The sequence below is a fragment of the Tauraco erythrolophus genome, chromosome 9 (assembly GCF_009769465.1).
Source record: "Tauraco erythrolophus isolate bTauEry1 chromosome 9, bTauEry1.pri, whole genome shotgun sequence".
NCBI lineage: Eukaryota > Metazoa > Chordata > Aves > Musophagiformes > Musophagidae > Tauraco > Tauraco erythrolophus.
In genome coordinates this window covers 33355287-33380693 of record NC_141473.1, presented here as the reverse complement: position 1 = coordinate 33380693, position 25407 = coordinate 33355287, and the positions used below count along the sequence as shown (strand labels likewise).

Below are 25407 nucleotides of genomic sequence, written 5' to 3'. Positions count from 1 at the left end.
GTAATTCAATGCCAAATGAGAAGATGAGAATGATCTGGTATACGAACACTAATTATATGCCATGCTACAAGAAAATATGTTTTCATTGCTTGCCTATCAGTTTCTCTGCTCAGTTTTATCCGTCACAGCCGTGCATAAACAGTGTCACTCTCTTCTCACAGCCAGCCATCAGTGCTGTCTGAAGCAGGTAGATTTGTTTTGGCGGTCCCTCCTCACCACCTTACATTTACCTGGTTGCTTCGACCCAGATAACCTTTCCCGTCCGCACTCGCACTCTAAACCCAAACTTCCTTCCAGCCGTGCCTTCCCGCGAAGGCCAGTCCCTGCCCCCGGGCACTGCGGGCCCCTCGGCCAGGCGCCCGCCCGGCCAGGCGCGGAGCTGTCCGCGGTGCTGAACCGCCGGGCCCGCCGGCCCCGCCGCCTCCCGCGCCCCATCTTGCGAGACCGCGCGGGGCTCCGCTCCCCGCCTTATCGCTCGCACGGGCGGCCGGCAACAAGTTTCGCCGTTAGCCCACGCCAGCCAACAGATTCGCCTGTGTATCTTAAGCACAGGAAGTGCCCTCCGATACAAAGGAGTGTGGAGACCACGGATAACAAAAAACCCACCGGGGCCATTACCCCGTCCCTAGATCTGGGCTCTCTGCAGCGCCTGCTCCAGTTCTCCTTATTGCCTCTCCCAGAATAAACCCCGGCGTCCGTTCCTGGCAGAGGCAGGGCTGTGCAGCAGGCTCGCCCGGGGGAAACGCATTGCAACGCAAGGATGGTTCAGGGAGCGGCGGGTTTCCCTCCCTTCCCTCCAGCAAGGTGCCACCTTCTCTTTTTTCTTTTGTTCTCAATGGCAGGAGGGTGGCGGTGGCGGCGGGAGGGGTGGGGAACACTTGCACCTACAAATACATGGGGGATAACAAAGGACCATACGCCGCGGGGATTAATTTGCATTAGCATCCATGAGGGCAGCAGCATCTTGCGTCTGCAGGGATTAGCCGCGCCGAGCCCTGACTTACCGTCCCTATCGCAGAGCTGAATCGCCTCCAGGCTCAGGTTCTTGATCACCTCCTCGCAGGGGCTAGTGGGGCTGCTCATGGTGTGCGCCAGGCGCGGAGCCTCCATCGCGCCCCTCGTCGCTGCCTGCTGTGGCGCCGCCGGGGGCTGGTGCTGGCCGGCTCCGCGGCGGGCGGGCGGTGCAGAGCCGCGCTTCCCGGCGCCGCCCGGCTCGGCGGGGGCGGGCGGGGAGCGGATTTGTCACTGCAATGAGGCGGGGAGGGGGCAGCAGAGAGGCGCGCGCTCATCGCGCCCCGGGCTTCGCGTTTAAAGGGGCCGCCGCCGCCCTCCCCCACCCCTCCCTTATGTAACGGCGGCGGCGGCGCGGCCCGCCGAGCTCCCCCTGCCCGCCGCCGGCAGCCGCGCCTCGCCCAGCCCTTCCCGTCCCTTCGCCGCCGCCGCGCTGCCCCTCACAGCCCGCGGCCTCCCCGGGCACGCGCCGGCCGTTAGTCGCGAGCGGCAGGAAGCGCCCCGCAGGGCGCGCGGGCCCCTCGGCCGGAGGCACGCGCAGCCCCGCCGGGGCCCGCCCGGGGCGCACCGGACATGCCGCGGTGCCGCAGCCCTCCGGTGTGCTCGGCGCTGGGCACCGTCCCTGCCAACAGCCGCTCCGGGCTTGCGGGGCACGGCTCCCCGCGCCCGGCCTGCCCGGCGCCGCGGTACCTTCCATGGTGGGGTCACTCGAGAACCGCGAGAACCCGCCGCTATGGATTTTCCCTTCCCAAAGCGCACGTTACACCACAACCGCTGTCCGTAAATCACACTGAACTGCAAAGGCCGCCCGCGTTCACTTTGGTCCTTCAATTATCCGAGAATTTGAGGAAAGAAACATCCGTTGCTACATTGATAAAAGCAAAAAAGCTGGCGTAAGGTTATGGATGGCGGGACAGGGTGCAGGAACGAGTCGTTTCTGGCCACCTGCCCTGCACACTTCCCTCCTTCTCTGTTTGTGGGGAGGAGAAATGACCCCCAGTGTACTGGTGCCATTTCTGTTAAGCTTTTGTGAAAAGTAAGATTTAGGTTTTTTTTCCGCTGGGGGGAAGCGATTCCATCTCAGTTAACAGTTTCAGGAACAAGAACAGGGCCAGAAAAGGAGAAAATTTAAATAAAGAGCAATAGGAGAAGAAAATAAAACTTGAGCAGCAGCAGCAGCACACCATCGGTGGGTGTGGGAGCTCGGCTCCCTTCTCCCTACGGATCCGCAGGGCAGATGGAGAAGCAGCCCCTGGGGCTGCAGGAGCACAGCACTTTTTCCAGTTTACAGATCGACTTTGGGATCAAGCTCATCGTGCTCAGATGGGATCACCATTCTTCAGATAAAGTGGCTTCAGCCTGTTTCCTGCCACACAGCACAATAAGCATCGCTGGCACCTCTTTGTCGTTTCATTAAACTGAAACTGGCAACTTTTGCCCGTCCATTTTGAGACACCAGCATGAGCTGCTTTGAGAAACACCAGTTGGTTGCACACTGGCCCCCGACCAGCTTGAGGCAGTGATCTGTCTTGGTCAGCATCGCATGCCGGCAAGTCCAAGTACTCCTAAAGCTCCCACTTCCCATTTTGGAGTCCCAAGAGCCACCCAGTCTCCTAGCATGTCCTCGCTGATCTGGCACGATAGCAAGGTCCACACACAGCCAAATGTTTGTCATTCAGGGGTGGCTGCCCACTGGATTTTGGGATTATTCTATGCTTTATGATGGTTTCTAGGGACACCGACCTGCGGAAGCGAGCTTTGGCGTTACCTTTCACAAAGCCACTGCCAAGTGCTGCTGCCTGGGAGAAAGGAACAGGTTTTAGGAGTCCTGACTCCTACAGCGCCTTCAAAGATCTGTAGTGCGGCTTGGGGAGAAAGTGCAACGCTGAGCACCCGTCCTGCACCCTCTCCTCTTCGTTCCCTCCTCTCCTTGCTCGTCTTCTATTTTTTCCTCCTCTTTGTCTCTCTGCTGTTTTTTCACCATGAAGGAAAATGTGTGCAGAGGGGTCAGGCAGAGGAGAAATGGAATGAGTGGGAAGGAAAGCTAAAGGAAGAGAAAATGAAAAGGAAGCAATAACAAACAGGGAGGGAGAGTGTGAGTCAATGGGGAGGTGGGAAGGGAGAGGAATATATGAATGAACGCAGAGACAGAATGAGGACAAATGTAGACTCTGAGAGGGAAGAAATGAAAGTAGGTGAGACTGCATTCATCAGGTTTTAATTTTGGCTCTGACAAGCATTCATTTCTTGCACAGAAGCAAAACCTTTCTCCTCAATATTGCAACCGTTCTTAGCACACAGTCATCTCCTACGTAAGGCTGGAAAATGTCTTTCTCTGAAGATGGTGTATTTAGTCTCTCAGCCTTATGTTCCACATTCATTTTTTTCCACAAATGTGGCAGACGCTTCAGCAGCTCACACAATCTTGTTACTCCTTTGCTACAGCATTATTTAAAGTCCATTTGAAGCAGACTCTGTTCTTGAATACTGAGAGAATTCCCATTTTATTCTCTCTGCCTCTATTTTACACACCTGTCTCTCTTCTACGTTTTATTCTATGCAACCGAAATCAGGTTTTTAAGAATGGATAGATTTTGCATAGCTCTTTGAAAGCGCACAGCTTTGGGGGGTTCTCATTCCTCCAAGACCTCTCATTCCTCAGCTGCCTTTTACCAATAATCCCTGGCTGAGCTATATCTATTTATCTCCCCACACCTTTAAGCTTTTTTTTTTTTTTTTGGAAGAAAAGATTGATTAGTCTGCAAATACTGGCAAACTTCAGTGGAAGAGCATAGCACAGAAACCTTTCCACAGCTCCACTTCTCTGAAGCATGAAACAAGCTGGACCTGCCTGAGACAGCATTTTGCAGAGTCACACCTCAGACTTCGTGCTTCCTTCAGCCAGTCACTACTCCCATCACCTGGACTATGGCTCAACGTTCTTTAAAGCTCAAATTACTCCCAGATGTGATTTTGAGCAATCATTCTATGGTGAATTTAGTCCTAGGTATTTCAGTCTCAAAGCACACAATACTCTCTTGGTGTTTTTCTTGCTTGAAAGAACTGTACTCTGCTTATCTTGACAGGGAATAGCGTTGTCTGAGGCAGAGGTTACGTTTGTGCTGAAGGATGACAAAGTCTTAGGGTGTAATCAGAAAGTTTACTCTGTGACAGATTATCCCTGACAGTGTTTAGCAAAAAATGTCACATATCACAAATATAGGTCAACATTATGTAATAGGCAATCTGCCAATGGCAGCACAACATTAGAGACACAGAGTGTCATGTGTTTAGAACTGCAAAAGCTTGCAAAGAATTTGCTACAACAGCAGCCTTCAGCACTTGCAACGTTAAACAGAGTATTACCAATTTCTGCAGCTCAACAAGAGCGAGTCTGTTGTTATTGCAACCTCACACGGAGACAGAAGCAGCATTTTCTAGCATGATAGACGTACCAGGAAACATGAGCTGTGACACACACCTCTTAACCTGGCTAGGTTCAACAATCTCAGCTCTCATGCCTTAGCCTGGCACTCTCAGCCCCCCAGGGTAGGTCACCAAGATCTTGCTGCGGGGCTGCCACTCTACAGCAGACAAGCAGAGAGGCTGCCAGCCAGCTTCTTTCCTAAAAGCCACAACCTTATTCAAGCCATAAAAACGAGAGGAAAAGGTGCTGTGTGCTCCTCTCCTCCCCACAAACCAATCCACACACCATTACAAAGTTCTGTCCCGCCTGTGCTGTGCTCCCTTTCGGGAAGAAGGATACAGCAGGGTACAGAGCAGAGCTGTGAGGCAACCTCATTCTTCCTATTTGAAAACACTTTTGTGTTTCACAGTAGCAGGTTTTTATTTGCAAGTTATAAAAGAAACCTCCTTTCTCAGACTTCAGCAAGGCTCAGAGTTCCAGGTCTTCCTTCCCACTTGGGAATAAAAAAGACTTGTGTTATTGCTCAGTGGACTGTGCAAGCTGAAAGCAGAAAGGCTACAGACAGTTTTCAGGCAAGAAAAACAAGAGGCAAATAGACAGCCTTTTCTTTTTTTTTTTTATCTTTTCCTATTAATATGTCATTTGTGAGGAGAAAAGCAAAATATTAAAGGACAGATAAATGGAAGGGTCAAAACCAGTATCCGGCATTTTGAGTCAGTCCTAAAAGGAGCATTGACTAAGCTTAGCAACTAAGTCCTGAAGTTTCATGGAAAAATAAATGCTTCACAATTTCACAGTCATTCTTTGTCTTCAGTGGACATGTCTGTTTCAAGCATGTGAAAGCACATACTTGCAAATGATTGTGTGCAAAATAGTCTTGAAATACCATAGGACTGAAGTAAAATCCCCACACTGGTGACAGAATGACAAAAAAAAAGATTTAAGACCCTCGGTGAAAGCCCTGACTATGTACAGTTAATGTGCAGCACAACACAGAGACAGACATTGATGTATGACCATTTAGAACACTAGGCACAGTATCTCACTGGAAACCTCTTTGTTTTTTCTCGGATAGCAAAGCAAGAGCCTCCTCAAATGCTCAAACAAAGAAGATGATGGCACGGCTACCCTTTTTCCTCTAGGAAAATCCAAGGCAGAGCAGCAGTGCTTAATCTTAGCTCTGGAGTGAGTCTCTCTCCCGCTCTCTGCAAAGGTAACAACCACAGCCAGACACTCTGACACTAAGTCCAGCAGTGAGGATGCAGCTCTCTTGGAAAGGGGTCTGCCTGCTGTTTTCTGCTGAGATGTTGCTCGTGATGCTGCGAAGTCCTCACTATTTCTGGGAACTCTCCAGTAAGATGTATGCAGTAGTTCGTGCATCTCCAAACGTCTCTCCTTCCCTGTTAGGAAGACTTCATTTCAGCAATTACGTTCAGTTCATGCATTCAGGCTTTTCTTGCTAGGCCATAAAGCATGCTCTAAGACATCAAAGATACAGTTCTGAGGTAATAGTGACTTCTGGTGTCAGGGAACCTACTGGTGAATCTGTAGGTTTTTGTATAGTATGATGTGAAAATGGCTTCTGTATGGGGAAAAACTCGTCTACTACTCAGATAAAAAGACAATCAGTCCGTGAAAGAGACAACCAAAGGTATATATGATAGAGATTCACTAAAGCACGAGGAGCACGAACAGGGTCGCCAAAGTCTGACTGTTTTGCCAAGTCTCCCAGTACAAGAGTTAGAGGGTGTCAAACGCAGTTAATAGCAACAGCTTCAAAACAAACAGGAGGAGGTGGTACTTCATGCAACTGGTGTTAGACTTCAGGCCAAAGGAGAGTGTCAATGCTAAAAGTTTGCATTGTGTCAAGGAGAGGCTGGAAACGTTCATGGAAGAGAAATCCTTTAGAGTTACTAAACCCCCAAGTGATTCAGAGTCTGTAATCTGAAAATTATTAGAATCTGGGGGTGAGTTACTGAGGACTTTTGTATGTGCTTGTCCTGCTCTTCACCTTTTCTAAACTGTTTTCAGCCACTGCTCAAGAGACTACACCGGGCTAGGTAGGTCTTTGGGCTGACCCCACAATCAAGGAAATGCCCTGGGATCTAAGCCTTCATTCCCTACCACCCACCACCACCACCCTGCCGCCATCCATAATGAATGCTTCAGAGCATGGAGCCCTCCAACTGTATCACCTGAGCGTGCAAATCCCAACCCACTCTGAGCAACATAAACAATTAAAAATAAATGTTCCTCTCAGATAAACAGGAAGATATCAAGAAAATTAACATTTTATTAATGCTATTTATGCTGCTGCTTTCCAAATTTCAGTTTTATGATCAGCTTTATAAAGCCTGAATAAGCATTTAAGAAAGACAAATTCCTTCATAGACAAAAATAATGTATTTGCAGCTTTGTAAAATTTATTTGTTGCCTAATGGGCACAAAGTACTATTAATGCTTAGCATTATCATTTATTAATTTCCTTCTTTTAAGTTTAGCCTCACTTTATTAGATCCATAGTATCCCTAGAGAACAACTAGAACTTTCTGTATTTCCTCTCTCCTCTGTACCGTTAATCATTCTTCCTACTTTAGTATCATTTTCACATTTAATTAGTGATTTATCCTCCAGATATTGGACCATATCTTGACCTTTAAAGGATACTACCAGCCACTTATCCTTGACAACGTTGACTGCTATTCAGATTTACTTTCTATCTACAGTTCAGTGGCCAGCCTGTGATACCTTTCAGTGAATTTTAGCCCAAGCTGACTTGTTTCGGTAAGTCTCTTAAGTTTTTATGTGGCAGAGCCTTTGTAAATTCTTGGTGCTATTTGTACTCTACTACTCTTCTGGCTTCATCTTAAAAAGAAGTAGAGGGCTAAATGTTCTAATTTGCCTGGCTTAGTTCACTGTAGTACACCTGTGTCCTGTCTGGGTTCCATGATACTATTCACCTCCATATGAATACATTATCCCCTTTGGCTTTAATATTTATACTATTTATTTCAATTTGGAGTCATGCCCATAAGACAATAGTTTCCATAGTTACTCTTAATTCAATTTTAAAGACTTGTGACATGCTGACACTTTGTTAGTCTCCTGATACTTCCTCAGTTCTCTGTGGGGTTTTTTAGCAACTAGTTGTTCCAACAGTTCTATAAGTACCCAAAGGGACACCTCAGATGCATTTGTTCAAGTGATGATGTTTCATTATGTATCTCTTAGTTTTCTCAGCAGTTCACAATTACATCAGTGATTTCTTAACCAAGACATTATTCAAAGTTTAATCCCCTTCCCAATAAACTTCATGGCAAAAGTCCAATTAGCTTTAGTGGGAGTAAGAATTTGTCTCAAAATTTATCTCCATATTGCAAATTAATTACAATTAATATTTTCTTGGTCAAGTCATTTTGCATTATTGTGCCTTCAGGACTTATAACACAGTCTCTTCATATTATCTTTAACCTCTTGGCAACCTTTTCAGTGTATCCTCATGCTGTCCTTGATTTTCTCATGTGCGCTAAACTTGGAATATAAAGGCCTGTTTTGGTGGCCCTCCAGTTTTCTGTTTCCAGAGCAGTTCATATTTTACTTTTACTTGCTTAAGTAGCCCACAGTGACCAATTCTCTCCTCAGTGTTTCCCATTTTCATTGGAACACGAGACATTTCTGCTGGTTTTCCATTACAGTACTTTCTAGAGTCTTTCCTACTACCCTTCCCTTTTTCACAAAGGCTTTTCTTAAACTCTCTCGACTGATCCTGTGATTTTCCTCGTAGTACTACGTCCTTTCATTGAATGACATCAAAACTCTTCAAAGACTGCCAAGCATGAGGTATGGTTCAGTAATACATAAAGTTAATATAGAAAGTCTAAGTGACTAGTTCCTCAATGTCACCTAATGATCTAGTTTTCTTATAACTACAGAGCTTTAAGCTTTTTGTACGAGCACAGAAGATAGTTGTTCTAGATTAATGTTGCTGCCTGCCAGCTTTTGTACTGTCAAGATTTGCTATGACTGAGGTGACATGGCAAGACAGGAAAGACATCATTGTCTTACCCCCACTGCTACCGTGAACGCAGCTAATTAACTGCTAAGGAAACAGAAGGAAAATTATGTTAAATGAATAAGACGAGGAACACCCAGACATTCCCTCTCCTTGGCTCAGAGCCTGGATGTGTCGTGAGACTAGTCTTAAATTTCACTCACTTGACTCATCATCACTTACTACAAGCTCTTATACTGTCTTTCAGATCTATGATTATTTAAAAATGTGATCCACTATTAGAATTTCACAAAGAAATACATTAGAAACAGCAATTAAGAGCTGTGGTTTACACGTTGTTGCTCTGGTAGGAATGTGTGCCCACTTAGCACCCATATACAGGCAGATTAGATAGAGTACATGAACAGAGATAAAGTGACCATTGGTTTATAGCACTGTTCTGTTAATTACATCCCCATTTTAATTAAACCCTGTTCTGCTGTGAATGATGTCCTGTCATTGTGACTTGTGTTCTGAATATATTGCAGCCCTGCAGTCTGTTTTTTATTGATATTATAGCAATCCTACAGATTTCCAGTTACTGTACCTATGCAGTGCCCTGAAGTGCTTAAAGTCAGTGGAGGAATTGTGGCATTCTGTGAGCCTTGAAAATCACAGAATTGACTCCAGAATCTGTTAGTGACTGATTCATTGCTCCTGGTTCTTAAACCAGGCTGCACAGGAGGATAGCTGCAAAAGCCATCTTTGGCCTAAGGAGCTTATTTGCCTTAGGATCTTCCCAGAGGCAGTGGGGAGTGCTAAAATCCTCAGTGGAGTATCTCAATGGGAGCCCATTGTAGCTGCTCTGAGTTGCCCCAGAGGAAATGCTTTCTCTTGATTCTACAGGAAGCTGGGAGAGAAAAGCATTCTGAGGCTAAACCTAGTCTCTGTGAATGCCCCCTAAATTATTATATGTGTTTGCAACAGCTGTCTCTGATAATCTGCAATATATTCCAGAATGAGAAATGAGAACTGCGAAACTCTCTCTGCTAGGCTCACACTAGCCCCTCACCTCTGTGTCCAAAGTTCAGGGGGCTCAATCTACACATGCTCACAGGGACAGTGCTGGCTGCAAAGCAGAACAAGTAGTCATTTATCCAGGCACAGCTGTTGCCTCATGACAGAGGTCTGACAGTGGCTCCTGTGTGATGGAACGCGGGTCTGTTTTCAGACTTGTCTAATCGCTGCTTATCTGTGACCTGCTGAACTCGCATCAAAAGCCCATCATCTGTAAATTCTTTTTCTCTAATTTCCTCTTTTTCTTCCATGCTAACTGCTAACCTGATATCTTAGATGAGCTTTTTTTACCAAACTCACTAGAGTTATTTCTCTATTTTTTCCTTTTAATATCAGTATTTTTCTTCTTAATTCTCTCTGTTCTTTTTCTCCATTTTTAGTCTAATCTCATCTACTCTCATCTGTCTCAATGCCAGCTTCTGATTAATATGTCTCCACATAAATTCAATTTAGCCACCGACAAGTACTTTTTTAGGTTTGACCACATGACATCCACCTGGTCATTTCTGGGTTGGGAAGGGGAAATGAGGTAGAGAATAGCAAGAAAAGCAATAAATGGCTTTCTGTGTTGAAGTGGTTGGTTTTATTTACTGAAATTAAATTTTCTAGTGTCTTGGCCTTAGCATAACTATTTACAGTAGCTGCCTCTAGACAAGAAAGCTGTCTTCATGGATTTTGCCAGTCTCATAACATGTTCCTTGTCATGCTGTGGAATGAAATGGAATGTGGAACGAAATGGAACGTGTGATGAAATGCTGCAGAAAAGTTTTACAACAGCAGATCCAGCAGAACAACAAAAGTAACGTATGGTGGAGCTGTACAGTTTTGTACTTTAAATGCTAGTCATCAAGATTAGACGTACTACTTTGTGTAGGCAATAGCTACACTGCTACAGTTTATTTCCTTAAATTTTTAGAACACTTACTACCCTTTTAAGCATATTTTATAGCTGTAGCTCCATCAAATTAATTTAGAGGTTGCACCAGCCTAATTATACACACATCTACAGCAATATAGCTAATACCATACAAAAAAATGAACACAAAACGCTCTTAATTTCTGTGTACTGCTAAACAGCTCCTGCCAGCAATGAATTAGCCCTGGTATTAAGCCCGTACTGAAACCTTTGCGTATTTTTGGAGCAGAGCCAAATGTTCATTTATAGTAAAATCTCTGGAAACTTATTACTACATGCATGTTTACATTCACAAAATTTAGTCAGAGTTATTCAGAAAAGGCAGATATGGCACAGAGTGAGCCTAATGAGAGATGGAAAACTTAAATTCTTTAGCACCAACCAAGGACTATTCACGTTTGCCTAACAGTGCAATAGAAATGAGTGCCAGTGGCACTAAATTATATCCAAATCCTCCATTCTCTGCAGAGAGTTTGAGGCCTGAGCAAAAATGCTCCATGACCACTTTTTTATCATCTATCCTGTGGTTTTGTTCTTTCTTGAAGTTGAGTAATATATCACAGTAAAATAGGGAGAGCAAATGAAGTATAAATCAAGATCAGTCTGAGGGTTAATGAGATTAGCAGCTATCAGACCCATAGGCTATGTATAGCCTGACCGCTAAGTCTTATGCCCTCAGGAGTTAATAACAGGGCTATCACGAACACTAAAAATGCACATGACTGGCCTCTACCTGCATTGCAAGCAAGCCTCCTTGCTTCCTGCACAGGAGCAGTGATGTCCGATAAAAATGTGACAGCAAATAATTCAGGGAGAAAACACAGGAAGGTGCTCCATGATGTTTTCAGGGCTTCTTCCTGTGCTTAGGAGGGATCAGGGATGCTTACTGACAAATGAGGCAAGCATTGGGAAGCCCAGCTGTGAAAGCAGAGGTTGGTCCTCGCACTCCTCTCATTAGGTAGTTCAAAACTACCTTCTTAATTAAAATTGGCAAAAAATAATCTAAAAAGAATATGCAGTGAACATGATGGCTAATGTGGGGAAAACCAAGCTATCTGGGTCTTAATATTATTTTGATGCACAGTGCTTCAGCATTTGAAATCATGCCATCTAGAACCTATGAGAACAGTTGTTATCAGCAAGCACTGTCTAAATGAAAATATTATGCAAGCTTTACGCAAAGTGTGAATTCATCTTGGAGTAAAACCTCCTTCCTGTATCTTGCTGGGAAAAACGCATTAGGAAAAAGATATTCAGATTGAAATAGATCATGCAACCCGTTTAAGAGAGAATGTATGGTCTTATCCATATTTCCTCATTCTGGATTTCCCCACCCTCTCTAGGGATGATGGTCTGAACTCCTTATACTGTCAAACTCTCGCTGACCTCAACAGAAAATTGCTCATCTCAAAACACAGCTGAGCGGAGCAGCCAGCTGCCTCTCCTTCAGCCAGTTGCTCCCAAACTGAGGTTGCAGTCCCTGCGTGCAGCTGCGAGGCAGGCAACTGAGAGCAGGGTCAGTTCTCCAACCTATTATGTGGTGGTTCCACAGGCTGTGGGAGCAAAAGCTTTGCTACAGCCATGATCGTGGGTATCTTCTTTCATTGCTTTTAAATTGTTTTCTCCTCTTACTCCCCCTTAACTAGCCATGGAGTCTTATTACTGCTTGATCCATCTGAACCCTAAGGCAAAGTTTTCAGCAGTGGACACACTCCTGCCGAGAGAGTTTTGTATGAATTATGAAGTCAGGGCATTCAAATAGTACATCAATTCCCTTCCCGCAGGCTGTCTTCATGAACGCTTATTCATCTTGAAATGATGGTACGCTAAGAAGTCACTTAAGCTCTTAAGCTTCCCTGATCTCATGTCACAACTTCAAGAACAACCAAAAGGGAGAAGAAGAATGCTCAGAAAAGCATAAAACCAAAAACTGTAGTCAGAAATATTTCTGTTGCTGCAACTGCTGTTAAATAGAGAGATCACTCTCTGCACAGATAAAGCATAACAGTATGTTCTGCTATATAGCTCATGACAAGATTTAGCTCAGTTCAATGTATTTGTCAACAAAAGATTATTGCTGTGGTGACCTCCTTATTTTGGGAAAGTAGACAAACAGCTAGAAAACCCCTCTGCATGCACCCTTCTAGAGACTGTAAAGGAGGAGAAGCGACTAGCAGAGATATCCAGCCCTCCTCCATTGTGGGAGGACCATTGGATATTTCTGACAAGCAGAATATCATTCTGACAGAGACAGATCTTAAAAATTATTTTTTCCTGTCATTACATTTAACAGTATTGGTAGCCTTTACAAAGTGCTCTTGTATTTCAAAGATAACATTACCACATGAACGCTAGCCGTGCACTTCAAAAAAGGCTAAGCAAGACATTTCTGACAGCCTTAAATCACGTCTTCCAGGCCTGCTGGAGATCAGAGGCGTTGCACAGGGGAGCAACTAAGTGCGAGTCACTTGTAATGTTCCACCTGCTAACTAAAGAGCAGACAAACACTGGCAGGCTGGGCTGGAGCTGCGGGCACTCGGCGCTTGCTGTGCCTTGTTTCAGAAGTACGCCGTCGCTTCCCTTTCTCTCAGGCCCTCTGCCACACGCCAGCAAGCAAACAGGAGCACGGGAGCGGCTGGCCGCTTCTGCAGCCAAGGCACTGCGTGCAGTGGGCTGTAACAGCCCCTGCTCACCAGCACTCCTCAAAGACAAGGAAGCAGGAGGCAGTGTTCCTCTCGAGCCTTGTGCGAGAGCAGGAGAAGGAAAGGGAAAGGAAGCCGCTGTCTGTGCTCTTTATCCTATCCGTGGGAGCTAAGCAGAGGAAGCCAGATTTGGGAAAATGTATGAATATGAGACCACAACACAACAACTGCAGGAGTGCTGTCAAAACCACGCCACCAGCTCTCGATGCCGAGTTCGCACAGTTTGGGAAAGCGGGCAGGACAGAGGCACAGGAGCCCCTCTGAACTCTGATGATGTTTCGTCCCTTCCTGGGGCACAGCGCCATGCCTGGGACAGCCAAACGAGCACACACACAGCAAAGGAGCTCTCAAAACCTCTTTGCCCTTCTCCTCCCCAAAGTGCTTTCTCCCACTTGCCCTCTTTGGTTATCAGGGGTTTCTGGGGGAAGGAGAAAAACAAAGGACAACAAGGGCCAAATATAACTTGCCACTTCCAGAGATGACACAGCACAGCTACAGGGATCAGAGGGCACGTGCTGATCATGCTCCTCTCCTCAAGGACAGATCAGGGACACACAGAGAAACCGTAACTCTTAGGGGTGAGGAGACTTGAGCTTGACATGTACATCTTGACTGAGTACCTGACATGTACACCCCAACTGAGTACCCCCTGCCCATGCTGCCCTAGCTCTGGGTCTGCAGGATGCTTCAGCAGCAGGAGGCTGGTGAAGAGAATGGACTCCACATATTTCCGTCGTTCAGAGGCAGTTTATCAATTGTTTGAGGACCCGTCCAGGTCAAGTTTGATTCTATTTTCAGAGCTGCGTAATGGCTGTTGATGACATCTGCCCATGATTGGCAGCAAGCATTGACGAGTACCATAAACAACTACTTTCCAAATGTACAGCCACGTGTCTCCTTTCTGCTCCAGGCGGCTGATAAAGATCCACTGATGGTAGCTGCTGTTTAATATGGCAAATGATTTTGGAGATTACAGTTTTCTCTTATGTAATCGCCTTATATAAGGACTGAGAAAGAAAACAGGTAAAGAGCAGAATTTGAATGGCAAACCAGCAGAGGATCTGGAGCTCAACACAGGTATTGCAATCTGGAAAGTCTTTTCTGAATATCCAAAGTTAATAAAAAGCCAACAGAAATAAAATTCACCCTCTTTTAACTACACACAAGAAACTTAAATAAGAGTTGCACCTCACCACAGAATCCTGTGTGATAACCCACTCCCTGGTATTTAGCTAACCAGATATTCAGGGAATGAAATCGGAGGTAACTAAGCAAGTAAGTTTTACCCCTAAGTAAAACCAAAACAAAACTGAACAAAAAGCTCCAAAAAACTGGAGCTTAGAGATTGCAAATGGGTTGTTCCTGGGGTAAGTTCAGGTTGGAGAAAAACAAGGTGTTCTTCCTAACCAGCTGCCGTGTGGTGACACATGACATCTGACATTTTTTGTGTGTAGATTTATGAAACCACGCCGTGCGAGACTGTTCACAGTCTCCCTGTGTGCTGTGTCAGCAGCTCCTGCTGTAAGCGTATTGCTTGTTGCTCCCAAGGAAGAGTACATTCATTCATTCCTGCTCATTCCTCATAACTCATGCTCATAGTAGAGGAAGACAGAGGGAATGTTTAAAATCTTGATGGCAAAGAGAGGAGAATGTTAAACAAAAGATAAAGAGAAGGGGAAAGAAGCAAGAGTAGCAGAATGGATGGACAATGCGGAGACACTCTTTTGCCCTTTTCATTTGGATTTATTACTGTCTGCTTTGTTCCTTTCTTTATCTTCCTTTGATGGATCGTGTCTCATACTGCAATATTTAAGAACATCGTGCTCAGATAAAATGGCAAAAAGCCAACACATGCAAGACCTGAACAAACCAGAGAGATTGACAATGTTCATGGGTGGAGGCTGTTTGTAGTAATGCGAGAATACCTCAACAAGTTTCATACCTACAGAAAAAAGGTCAAAATCAGGAGAAGGTCTGTACTGTCTACTTCTGACCATGAGGAATAGAAAGCTTACAGATTTACAAAACTCAGTAAGTGATGGAGGTTTTTCACTGCTTTTAGATGAGATTTGAATCAGTTCCTAAGAGCACTGAGAAAATACTGGAAAAAAAATCCACCAGCATTTGCTCAAACTTTTTTATGAATTCAGTTCAGCTGTGTTCAGTTCCTTCTATGTTTGTTCTTCATATACATTCTAATGAACGAATTTGCTGGTGATGAGACTCATACAAACTGAAATCATTATGCAAATTATTCAGTGAAGGATTCGGAATAATGCATTGGCAAAGACTGGATTCTTAAAGATAGAAGCAACTAAGGAAATTTCACCTCTGCCCTGTCACTACAGTAATTATAAACAAAAGGGCTCATATCTGTGTTTTTTTCTATTCAAAAAGCTGTAATTCTGAAATTACTTAACATTAAAATATCTTCCATGCTGGACTTTATCAGCCTCTCAAACAGAAAACACAGCCTAAACATGCATATTTTATCAAAAACTTGTCATTTTTTTTTTCTGCTTGCATTTTTTCCTTAAAATGCAAAACGTTGGTGCATTTCCTCGGCAGTAAGATCAAGGCTGAACTCGAGAAGAAAGCAGTTAAAGCTCCTAACATTGGCTCCATTTACAATGAAATATCACAGGCAGAACAAATCCAAACACGGTACTTGCACCTGTCTTCTCTCAAGCCTTGCAGAATAACTCTGACATATAAGGTAGAGAGAATATCCAAAAAGAGGGAGAGTAAGGAGAGAAAAACCTCACAAAACTAAGGGAAGATATACTGCACATTCTTGGTTTCGTGGAGGAAAAAACAGTAATGACATAAATGACATTGATCATCTGACTAGATTCAGTCAATTAAGAAAATGAGACTTTCACATGTTTATTACTGAATTACTAAATGCGAGGAGACATGTGACATCAGCAGCTGATGACATCAGCCCTGCTGAGCTCTCTGGCTCTGTTGCTCAGTGCGTTGCTGCACGCACCAGCGCTGCGAGTGTCCTGCTTTGCTGTCCTGTGCCCAGCAAGTCAATCTGCTTGTGTCTCTCTCTGGTGCTATACGAGTTCATCATACTTTAGAGAGCTGGTAACACACAGTTTGCAGATACACACTTGACTAAAATTTCTAAAAGCAGCGTTCTCTGTTGGGCAGACATTGGTGTCAAAAAAAAACCCACAACAAAACCACAAAAATCCATGTTTTTAAAGCATTTTGCTATTGTCACACTGAGAAACACAGAGACGGGGAATTTCAAGAAGCTAAGTTTCTGCTCAAAGATACCTTTTCTATTAAGACTGTTCTTCAAACTATCTGCAATTTTTGTCATATTCTTACAGTGCTGCCCCTCCCTCCACTTACTGCGCTGTTTTCCATCATGAGCAGTAAGTTGGCTGCCTGGATCCCTTCATTCACTGTGACATGAGGTACTTAAGCCTAAGGCGCCAATGTCTGTGGAAAGGTTGCACAGGGTGGCAACGTTTTGGTTCTGAAGATGAAATGCATCCAGGCACTGAATTCTGGATTTCAATTGTTTCTTGACCAATGCTGAAAATCTGCACTCTTTATTTCTCCATTCCTTCCAGGAGGGAGACATTCAGTTACCTAAATGTTTTTTTTGGATTCAAATATAGCTTAGTTGCAAAAAATAACTGAATGTATATGAACAGCAGACCTAATTTATAACTGCTCTGTTCCAGGTGTGATCGATTACCTCCAGTAAGGACACTTAAACGTAGCTGAGCTATTTGTGTTGGAGGCAGTGGCTGCAGAGCAGTATCATTTGGCAGTCACCAGATAGCTGAGTTTTCTTAGTGCTCCTCTCTATGTGCCCCAGCAGACACTATTATTTTAAAAGTCGCTAATACGGCTTATTAGAATTCTGAAGTAACGGGTTTTCTCTTCCTCTGGAAACTTTTTGCTTTTCCTTCTGCAATGAAGTAATGATTTTCCTTCTCCCCCTCTCAACCCTTTTTTGCTGAGTTTCTTTTTTAATTATAAATATTTTTGTACTTTTGTATAACACTTATGTATTTGCCAAGGGTAAGGAAAAGTGTAAGGATAAAATATCTCTTACGAAGTCCCTTAAAAGATTATTTTCCTTCTTGCCAGAGTCTTAACAAGAAGGAAGTTCACTGACTTTGACGGAGGAGTTGAAACAAAAGGATCCAGCCCAATTAGCCTCAGTGGAACAGCACAGAAGGATTTTCACAGGAAGACATTCTAAAATGACACCTAGAACTTGACAGCACTGTATTTCAACATTGATTAGAATAATTAGTTTACACCTGTTGTGACACTATCTCAAGTAATTTAAACATAATATGCCCTGGAACTATAAACAAATAATTTGGCAACGATCCGGAGGAATGCTTTATATGCAGCATCCCTTGAATAAAGTGAAGGAACGAAGTAATCAGAGAGTCTGAGCTGCAGAAGCCCCTCTGCTTTAAGAGATGTACATGTGGATGTCTGTTTCTAGACGTTGCTGAACTATCAAACGTGTCCCTAAAATAACATTACACCGAAACACAGACTAGATGAGAAGGAAATACTGGCGAGCATGATTACAATGTGGAAACCCTTCAGGTTTCTACTTAGGAGTAAATAGTTCCACACAGCTGCGAGTATGCAACTAGAATTGCTGAAAGGATTAATTCTGGCCTACTCGTGTTTCATCTCTCCAGTAAATGTACTACTGAGAATAATAAAATAATGGATAGCAATGGATTATAGTGTCAGGAGTTTTGAAAACATTCCAACAGTGACACTCCAGAACTGCTCTTGACTTAGTACCCAAACTCCAGACAAGAACGGTACTGCTGGCATTTTGAAAAGACGTTGGCATGTCATTTAGTTATATTTTCATATACTGTATTTCTATTTCAAAATATTAAAGTGGCTATCAAGTTCTGAAAGGATGTATGTCAAAAGTTGCAGCGTTTTTTTGTCACGTTTTGCCAATCAACACCACCACAGTATGGTCTTCACATGCCTCTTGTTCACCACAAGTCTATAGAGTTTAAAATCCCTCCTGATAATCAGAACAAATCTTCATGGACAGAGAAAAGTGATTACACAACCATAGAAATAGTGTGCACCAAATTAAGTTGATTTTTCTCTTTTTTAATCATTAGAAATGTAACTCCATTAGAAAACACTGTAAACGTACTTACAAATAAATACGGATACAAATTCAAGTCTTGAATATGCCCTTGCAATGTAAGTTGGAGGTCAGCAAGCAGAGATTGTCTTAGATTAGACTTTATCATCACCTCCACTTCTGTGCACTCAAGAGGGGAATGCAGCTCCCAAGCTTTGACTTGATAGTAAACACACCGTCATGGGCTGGAGGAGCAACAGTCTATGAGCAGGAGGGCAAAAACCATGTCTGCAGTTTAGATACAAATGCTGATTATAGAAGACACTTTATCGCGTTACAGAGACACACCATGGGGAGTCTTCTGTAGTTGTATGTTTCTGTACTGACCTAAACAACATGTCCTCCAGCAGCCACTGCAGGAACCCACTCCTTGCATAGGATGAGAGGTAGGACTTGTGTAACTGCAAGAAGACTTTGTCTCCATTACAGCTATAAGAATAAGTTGTCTGCCACATGTACTGTATGCAAGTGCTCATTTTAATTAAGGTTTAATCTCCTCAATCTCTGCACTAATCCTTGGTTCTCTTTCATAATATCCCCACAGACCACTCCAGGGTATTTTCTGGCATTGAAAAAGTCTTAACTTTGCTGGGTTTGGTCTGATTTGACAGGCTCCTGTGTATCCATCTTCATCTTTTATTTTCTGACAGAAATCTGCTAAATATGCGAGGCAGAAAAAACTACCAGTGTTTAAGCATTAATTGGATGAGAATGGCAATTTTGTGGATTTGAGGAATAGCAAAGGTGCCACTAGAGTGTGTAAGTGGGCAGCTGGCACAGTAGTTTTTGCCAACATTTGCGTCAACGGGGGAGTACAGCAATATGGTAGCTGTTAACATTGTACTCAATAAATATCTCATCATATGTGAAGATATGACTAGCCTTTTGGAGGAAGAAGCTGAGTATTCTCTGCATCTGTGGCAGGATTTTATGTGTAATCCCAGCAAATGTCAGCAGGACTTCATGGGTGCTTAAATACAAAAAATTGCTTTATTGAAATCTAGTGTATAGGGAAACAGTGAAATAATAGTGAAATAATTTACACATTGCTCGACATGGCACTTTTTCTCAGCTGACTAAAGCCTTAAGGAAAAGCACAGAGTCCTGCTGTTGTCAAGTGCACGTGACAATTCTCTTTACTGTAAGATTTGGTTGGTATGTGCTATATATATGTACATCTATAAAAGGGAAGTACTTACGTTATTTGCAACATTTTTTTTTATGTTAGAAATAGGAAGGATGTTAAAATTATTGTTTTAAGACCAAGGAGATTGTTTCATGTGAATATGTTATGGTTCATAACTATTGGAGTTAAACAACAAAGACAATATTGTAGATAAAAACGGCACTAGACCTCAGTGGGATGTTTCTACAACTATTTCTTGCCATGAGGTTTCCTCCTGTGGATCTCTTAAAACCCTTACACAAAGGTTCACTACATTCTTCTAACAGGAAAAAAAAAATATCTGGTGTTAGGCTTCTGTTTCTAGTCATGTTCTGTTTTCATTTTGGCATGACGTTTCTCTCTGTAAGAAGCATGCTGCCCACCCTTCTTTCTCTGTCTTCTTCAAAGGGCCTTGGAATTTCTGTGCTTCGGTCCACCCCTGCTCTTCTGTCATCCTTACGCAACTACTAATTTTGAATAATTCTCACAGCCCGATGCTCTATACTTATGCCAAGAAGAATGTTCTTTATAATAAAAAATTATCATTACTTCTATGACTAAAACATCACCATTTGAAGAGCCGAAAACATTGAGATTTTCAAGAAATTCTGTCTGTGAAGCTTTGAAAAGTTGATGTACAGACACAAATAGCACAGAACCGGAGCAAACTCAAAATATATACTGTAACACTTAGCTTCATCTTTTAGTCCATTTCATTGAAAATGAACACACTAGATTTAATAAAGTGATATAAATAGCTATTTATTTTCAAGATCTATCAAAATACCCTAAGTTAATCCATTCCTCATTTTTATTTCTTTCTACATTGTCCACTAGTATCTTGCTGCTAGCATGTACATGAATCGCAGAGTGAGCATGCTTTTAAAACACTGAGAAATTCTAAAACAAATGCAACAAAATATCCTATCAAGCCACTATTACAACTAGCTGGTTATTCAGATAAAGAAAATTTTACATTCAGAAGGAATGCTGCTTATCCGCTCTCTGAACCAGCTTCCAAAATGAGGATTCTACCCACAAAACATCACCCATGTTTTTATTTTTACATTCACAAAATCATATGCTGCCTTTTATGAAAGAATTTGAGAATAGAAGCATGGAGGAAACAATGGCAGTACTAAATGACAGTGCTATTTCAAACTAAAAGGACTTATTAAAATGCTTTGGCTAGTATGATGGACAAAAATGTTCTTATATGTGTAGAAAGTTAAGTTTTATAGTTTCAAATGCGAATACAAGAAGAGCCATTTACACTTTCTTACTGAAAAGTTAATGACTTGCACATTCTCTAATAAAATACTTTCAATAAGCCTCATTAATATAGCTATTTACATTCACAGCTGTGGTCATAAGCATAAAAAAGGAAGATACTTTCTCCACCCTATCCCTTAGCTTGAAATTTATATCTGTAGAGGAATACCAAACTGCAACATTCCCTCCTACCAACGAAACATAAAATTGCACCTTCTGAATGAAAACGAAGATCCTGAAACATTGCTCCGGAAAGTGAGATATCAGCAGACTGATTTTAGCAGCAGGCAACCAAGCAAGACTATGGAAGAGGTGGGTATAATTTTTTATCGCCAGTGTAGGGCCAGCCCACTGCCTGAGAGCAGTGAAGAGCTCATGGGGATATGCCAGCCCCAGGAAGGACAGAGGAGTGGAGAACCCGACCACCGCACTAAGCCACCACTTCTCTTCCAGCTGGAGTCCAAGGCTGTATTTTAAGCTGCCTCATTTGTTTTTACCAAAGCAGTGAAACAAGAACCTCATGCAGCCATTGCCAGTCTAGCTGGACAGCAAGGAAGCTGAGAGATGAATCTACTGCTTGTTCTCTGCCGGGGTTTCAGGTGACCCAAGGACATGGAGAGCCTCATCAGCCTGAATGCGTACACTCACACATTGCTCAGAGGTGGCTGAGATGCATCACTGTATCTGCTGTTCCCAGCCCTGATTGCTCTTTTTGAGCAGATACTACCGAATGAGTTAAGTCTGGCTTGTAGCCGCTCCATGGATAGAGGTCTGACCTTACATGTAGTGTTGTAGGATTTGTGCATTTGATAACGGCAGGATAAGGCTCAAGCCATGGCTGCACTGGCCAGCTGCCTCCGCTGTGCCTTCCAAGTGCCAAATAAGTCTTAGGAGAAATGTCAGTAGGAAAACACTGTAAGATAACATTTTGTGTAGAAAGTACTCTGCCATGACACATACAGTGTTATTTCGGACAAGTTTTCTTAATAAAGCAGTAAACAATCTTGTTTCAAAATAAGGAGAGTCAGAACTTAATATCCTACATAACTAGCTTTCCAATAAGAATTTAAATAAATAATAAAAAAAACCACATCAGTATATCCAAGCATGCTGACCCATGTGATATTCATAAAAATGGAAGGTTATATGCACGAATTTGACGCAGAGTGTGGAAAGTGTCGAGAAATTTATGAAGCCAAGTACTATTCACTCTTCCTTTTGCAATGAACACGTATTCCAGTGGGTTTTAGAATCCTAAAAGGACTTGAAGCAAAAAAACTGCTGCTGCACAGTAAATGCACCTGTTTCTCAAACTAAGTGCCAAAATAAGTAGTCTGACATCCCACCCAGTAGAATAGATCATTCTGTGCAACATAAGTAAATAAAACTCCACTCAGAAAACAAACAAATAAAAAAACCTTTATCCTTGAGCATTTGGGATCCAAAGGCATTGAATCCCAAGAGAAAAAAAGTCATATCTGATGGTCACATGCTAAAGAACAGGTCTAACCATCCCTTCAGAAGAGGACACCATCTCTTACATCTTATTCCTGAATCATGTACTCTCCTCCTCTTATTTCCAAATCATGTACTCCTCTCCTCCATAAAAAAAACATAAACAAACGTATGCATTTCATGGAAGCAGCCATAATCTTTTGAACAGATGAGAAACCTGATAAGACTGAGATGCAGTGAATCCCTTACTTGCTGATTTCAGGAAGGGAAATTTCTAGTTTTAAAAGTTGCTTTTAGAAAGTTTTCCAACTTCACGGCTTAGGAGAAAATCAGCAATGTAGAAGAATACAATTTTATGCTGTTAAACTCTGGAGGCATGTGGGAACCAGACGAAAATATTTAATGTCAGTAGAGTAAAAATTTAAAGAAAAATGCACATTGGATTTGCCTGAATAACGTGGGTACTCCCACTCAAATCCTTCAGTCATTTCATACTTGGAATTGCATCAAACCATTAATTCTACAATAAATTCTCCTTCTGCTCCCTGCAGCCTCACTATTCTCTACTTTCCTCATATCTGAACTTCTCATTGAATCTCATTTTCTCTGCAGACAGTGAGTCATGTTCTTCCAAACCCCTCCCCATCCTGGTTTCTCTGCTCTCTTCATCACCTTCCTCTCCTAGTTGTTCAGCTCTTTCCTAGCTGCCTTTCCACCCGCTTTCCAGCCTCCCTCTGCCCCAGCACTGCCGTACCTGGTGCACAGGGTGACCAGCTGGGATCCTTGCTTGAGGAGCCACCCTTGCTCATGCTGGAGGTGGCAACTTCTCTGTGGACCCTTCCCCTTGCAGAGGGCTCCGCGCTGCCCTTCTGGTGCTCCTCCCCCAGCTCCCGCCAGTCCCCTCATTCGGGCACAGAGAAGAGAGGTTTTGTTGAAAGTTGTGTTGGGGCCCCATGCAGGGAACGGTCCTGCCCACTCTGGCCACCAGCCAAAGACACCCAAGTGAAGGGTCAATAAGGGACCTGGGATGCTACTAGTCCTGTCCCAAAGCCATGTGGGTGTGAGCTTTGCGCTCTGCAGGCAGCCCGCCTCCCCAAATCCCTTTGCAGTCAGCGCTCTTGGTGACCTCTCTCAGTACACATACTCTCCTGGTACCAGAACTGGGGAGGGTGAGCAGGGGAGAGGAGGATGTGGCTGCGCAACACGGCTTCCCCTGCACCACTGTCATCGTATTTGCATTGCAGGGAGATGATCTGGCTGCCTTTGTGGGGCCCTTTGGCAGGAGCCCAGCAGGCTTTCTGTGCCACTGCTCACATTGTACTGCAGGAGTATAAACACGGGCTTGTCCACAGCACTCTTGACAGCTCTGGAGGAAATCCATGATCGGCCAGTGTCAAATAGGCCAGAGAAGCTGAGCTACTTTCTGTGCACCAGCTACTGTCTGTATCCTAATTCCTCATCTCTTGTAGGAATATGGAAGTTTGCTGCTATCAGCGAAATAGGACGAGGGAATATGATGGGACTGCAATAAGTATCCTCACTCAGAGTTTAATGCTACAAAATTGTCTTTAACGCTCCAGTTTCTAAAGACACAGACTGAACAGCGTTCAATATTTCTCACAACCATGACAAGGTGCCACAGAGATAAATAACTGAGGCGGAAAATACATAATGTTTGAAAAGGAAAGACCATCTCCACCAATCCTCTCTCTACCCTACAAATATTCAAAAGCATAAAAGATGTTATCAACACTCTACTCCCTCCTGTCTAATCTCTCTTTGACAGGGAGGATAATCCTGGAAAGTATAAAGACAAGATCTTTCATCTACCTAGAAGTCTTAGTACCCTACTGCTAGGCACTATATAGGAGCCACCAGCTGACTTTGCACAGATCTGATCTGAGTGATTGCACAAACTTCAAGGCCTGAGAAAAGAAGAAACAGATTAACAAAAAACCCAACAAGGTTGGTCCTCTCCAAGCTTCGAGATCTCTAGAGTGGAAAAAATTCCACTGTGCTTCCTGACCTTAATGCACGGACTTGAAACCCTCTTGAGGCCTTCCTTGTTGAGCATTCTGCCTCCTACAGCTGTAACACAGGTTCTGGTCATCTTCTGTGAATACAGGATGTCAAACTTCCCTTGGGCCCCACCACGTACAGACCAAGAGCTAATGTTGCTCCTACAGTATACTCTGGGGAAATTCCAGTAGCTTTAACAGAAACTGGTGTATGTGTTATGGCCTCAAATTATGGTGGATTTTTTTTTCATTTCCTCTGTTACCACTTCGGCAAAGTTGCTTTGCCTACAAGGAAAGCCCTTCCTGAATTTAGAACCTGAAATCTCGGAAAGCGTAGGTATGCAAGCAGGGCCTCCACCTGCTCTCCTTTGCCCATTCCACGATGGAACAGGCAGAGAGGAGAAGCATATACGCTAACATACACCATATCTTACAGTATGCACTGGTTGTCTGTAAAACAGAACATGGCATTTCATGAATACTCCTTTTTCTGCAAAGACAAAAGGCAGGATTCTCCTCCCGGCCTCCCTGTTGCTGCAGTGATCAGCTGATCGAAATCTTGAAGACCACGTTTGGAAGCTGATGTAAATTATCTTTATTCCACTGACTTCAGGGAAGCTAGACAAATTTATACCCGCTGAGAAACTAATCCTTACATATTACTGCAGTAGTGTACTCCTATACAAAGGAATATAGTTACAAAATTGCAATGCAAATACGGATAAAACAATCTTTCTCTTTCCTAAAAGCTGTTACCCCGTGAGGTTTCTACAGGACCAGAAAAGTGCAGGCTACAGACTTTATTCTCTCTACCTTTCCTCTGAAATTAATATTGTTTTAAACAAATCCAACTTTTATAATTTTTTTCTATCCCAAATCAGTTACTATTTCTTGTTCTGTGTTTAATTTTTAATAAGGAATTAAATATGTACTCTGATCAAAAAATCAATTTCCTTTTGAATCACCTAAATGTTAAAACTGCACTTCTGCGGCAAAGAGATGGTGCTCTGAAGAAGAGAGCCGTTTACAGAAATCTTTTTGATAATGGTGTCCTTCTTTCAAATCCAAACATTTCCTTGATGTGGAATACAAATTGAGCTCTAGTGTATAAGTCAGCTAGGATTTCAAAGTTGGCCTTTATACTTTGCCATTAATTAATTCCGTCCAAGAAATTCAAACAAAGATACAAACAAAAAAGATCTCTAA

At 43.3% G+C, this 25407-nt stretch overlaps 1 protein-coding gene across 2 annotated transcripts in view; it reads right to left on the bottom strand.

Annotated features, from left to right (window-relative positions):
- Nucleotides 1–23079, bottom strand: part of PHYHIPL (phytanoyl-CoA 2-hydroxylase interacting protein like) — a 59603-nt gene extending 36524 nt beyond the window's left edge. The window contains exon 1 of one of the 2 annotated variants that reach the window (XM_086616759.1): nt 22938–23079. In XM_086616759.1, the coding sequence (XP_086472885.1) occupies nt 22938–22992 (55 nt within the window). In that variant the 5' untranslated portion in view covers nt 22993–23079. Of the gene's footprint in view, nt 1–1004; nt 1111–22937 lie in introns of those variants that run through there. The other variant, XM_086616758.1, reaches the window with a different exon arrangement.
- Nucleotides 23080–25407: the final 2328 nt, after the last annotated feature.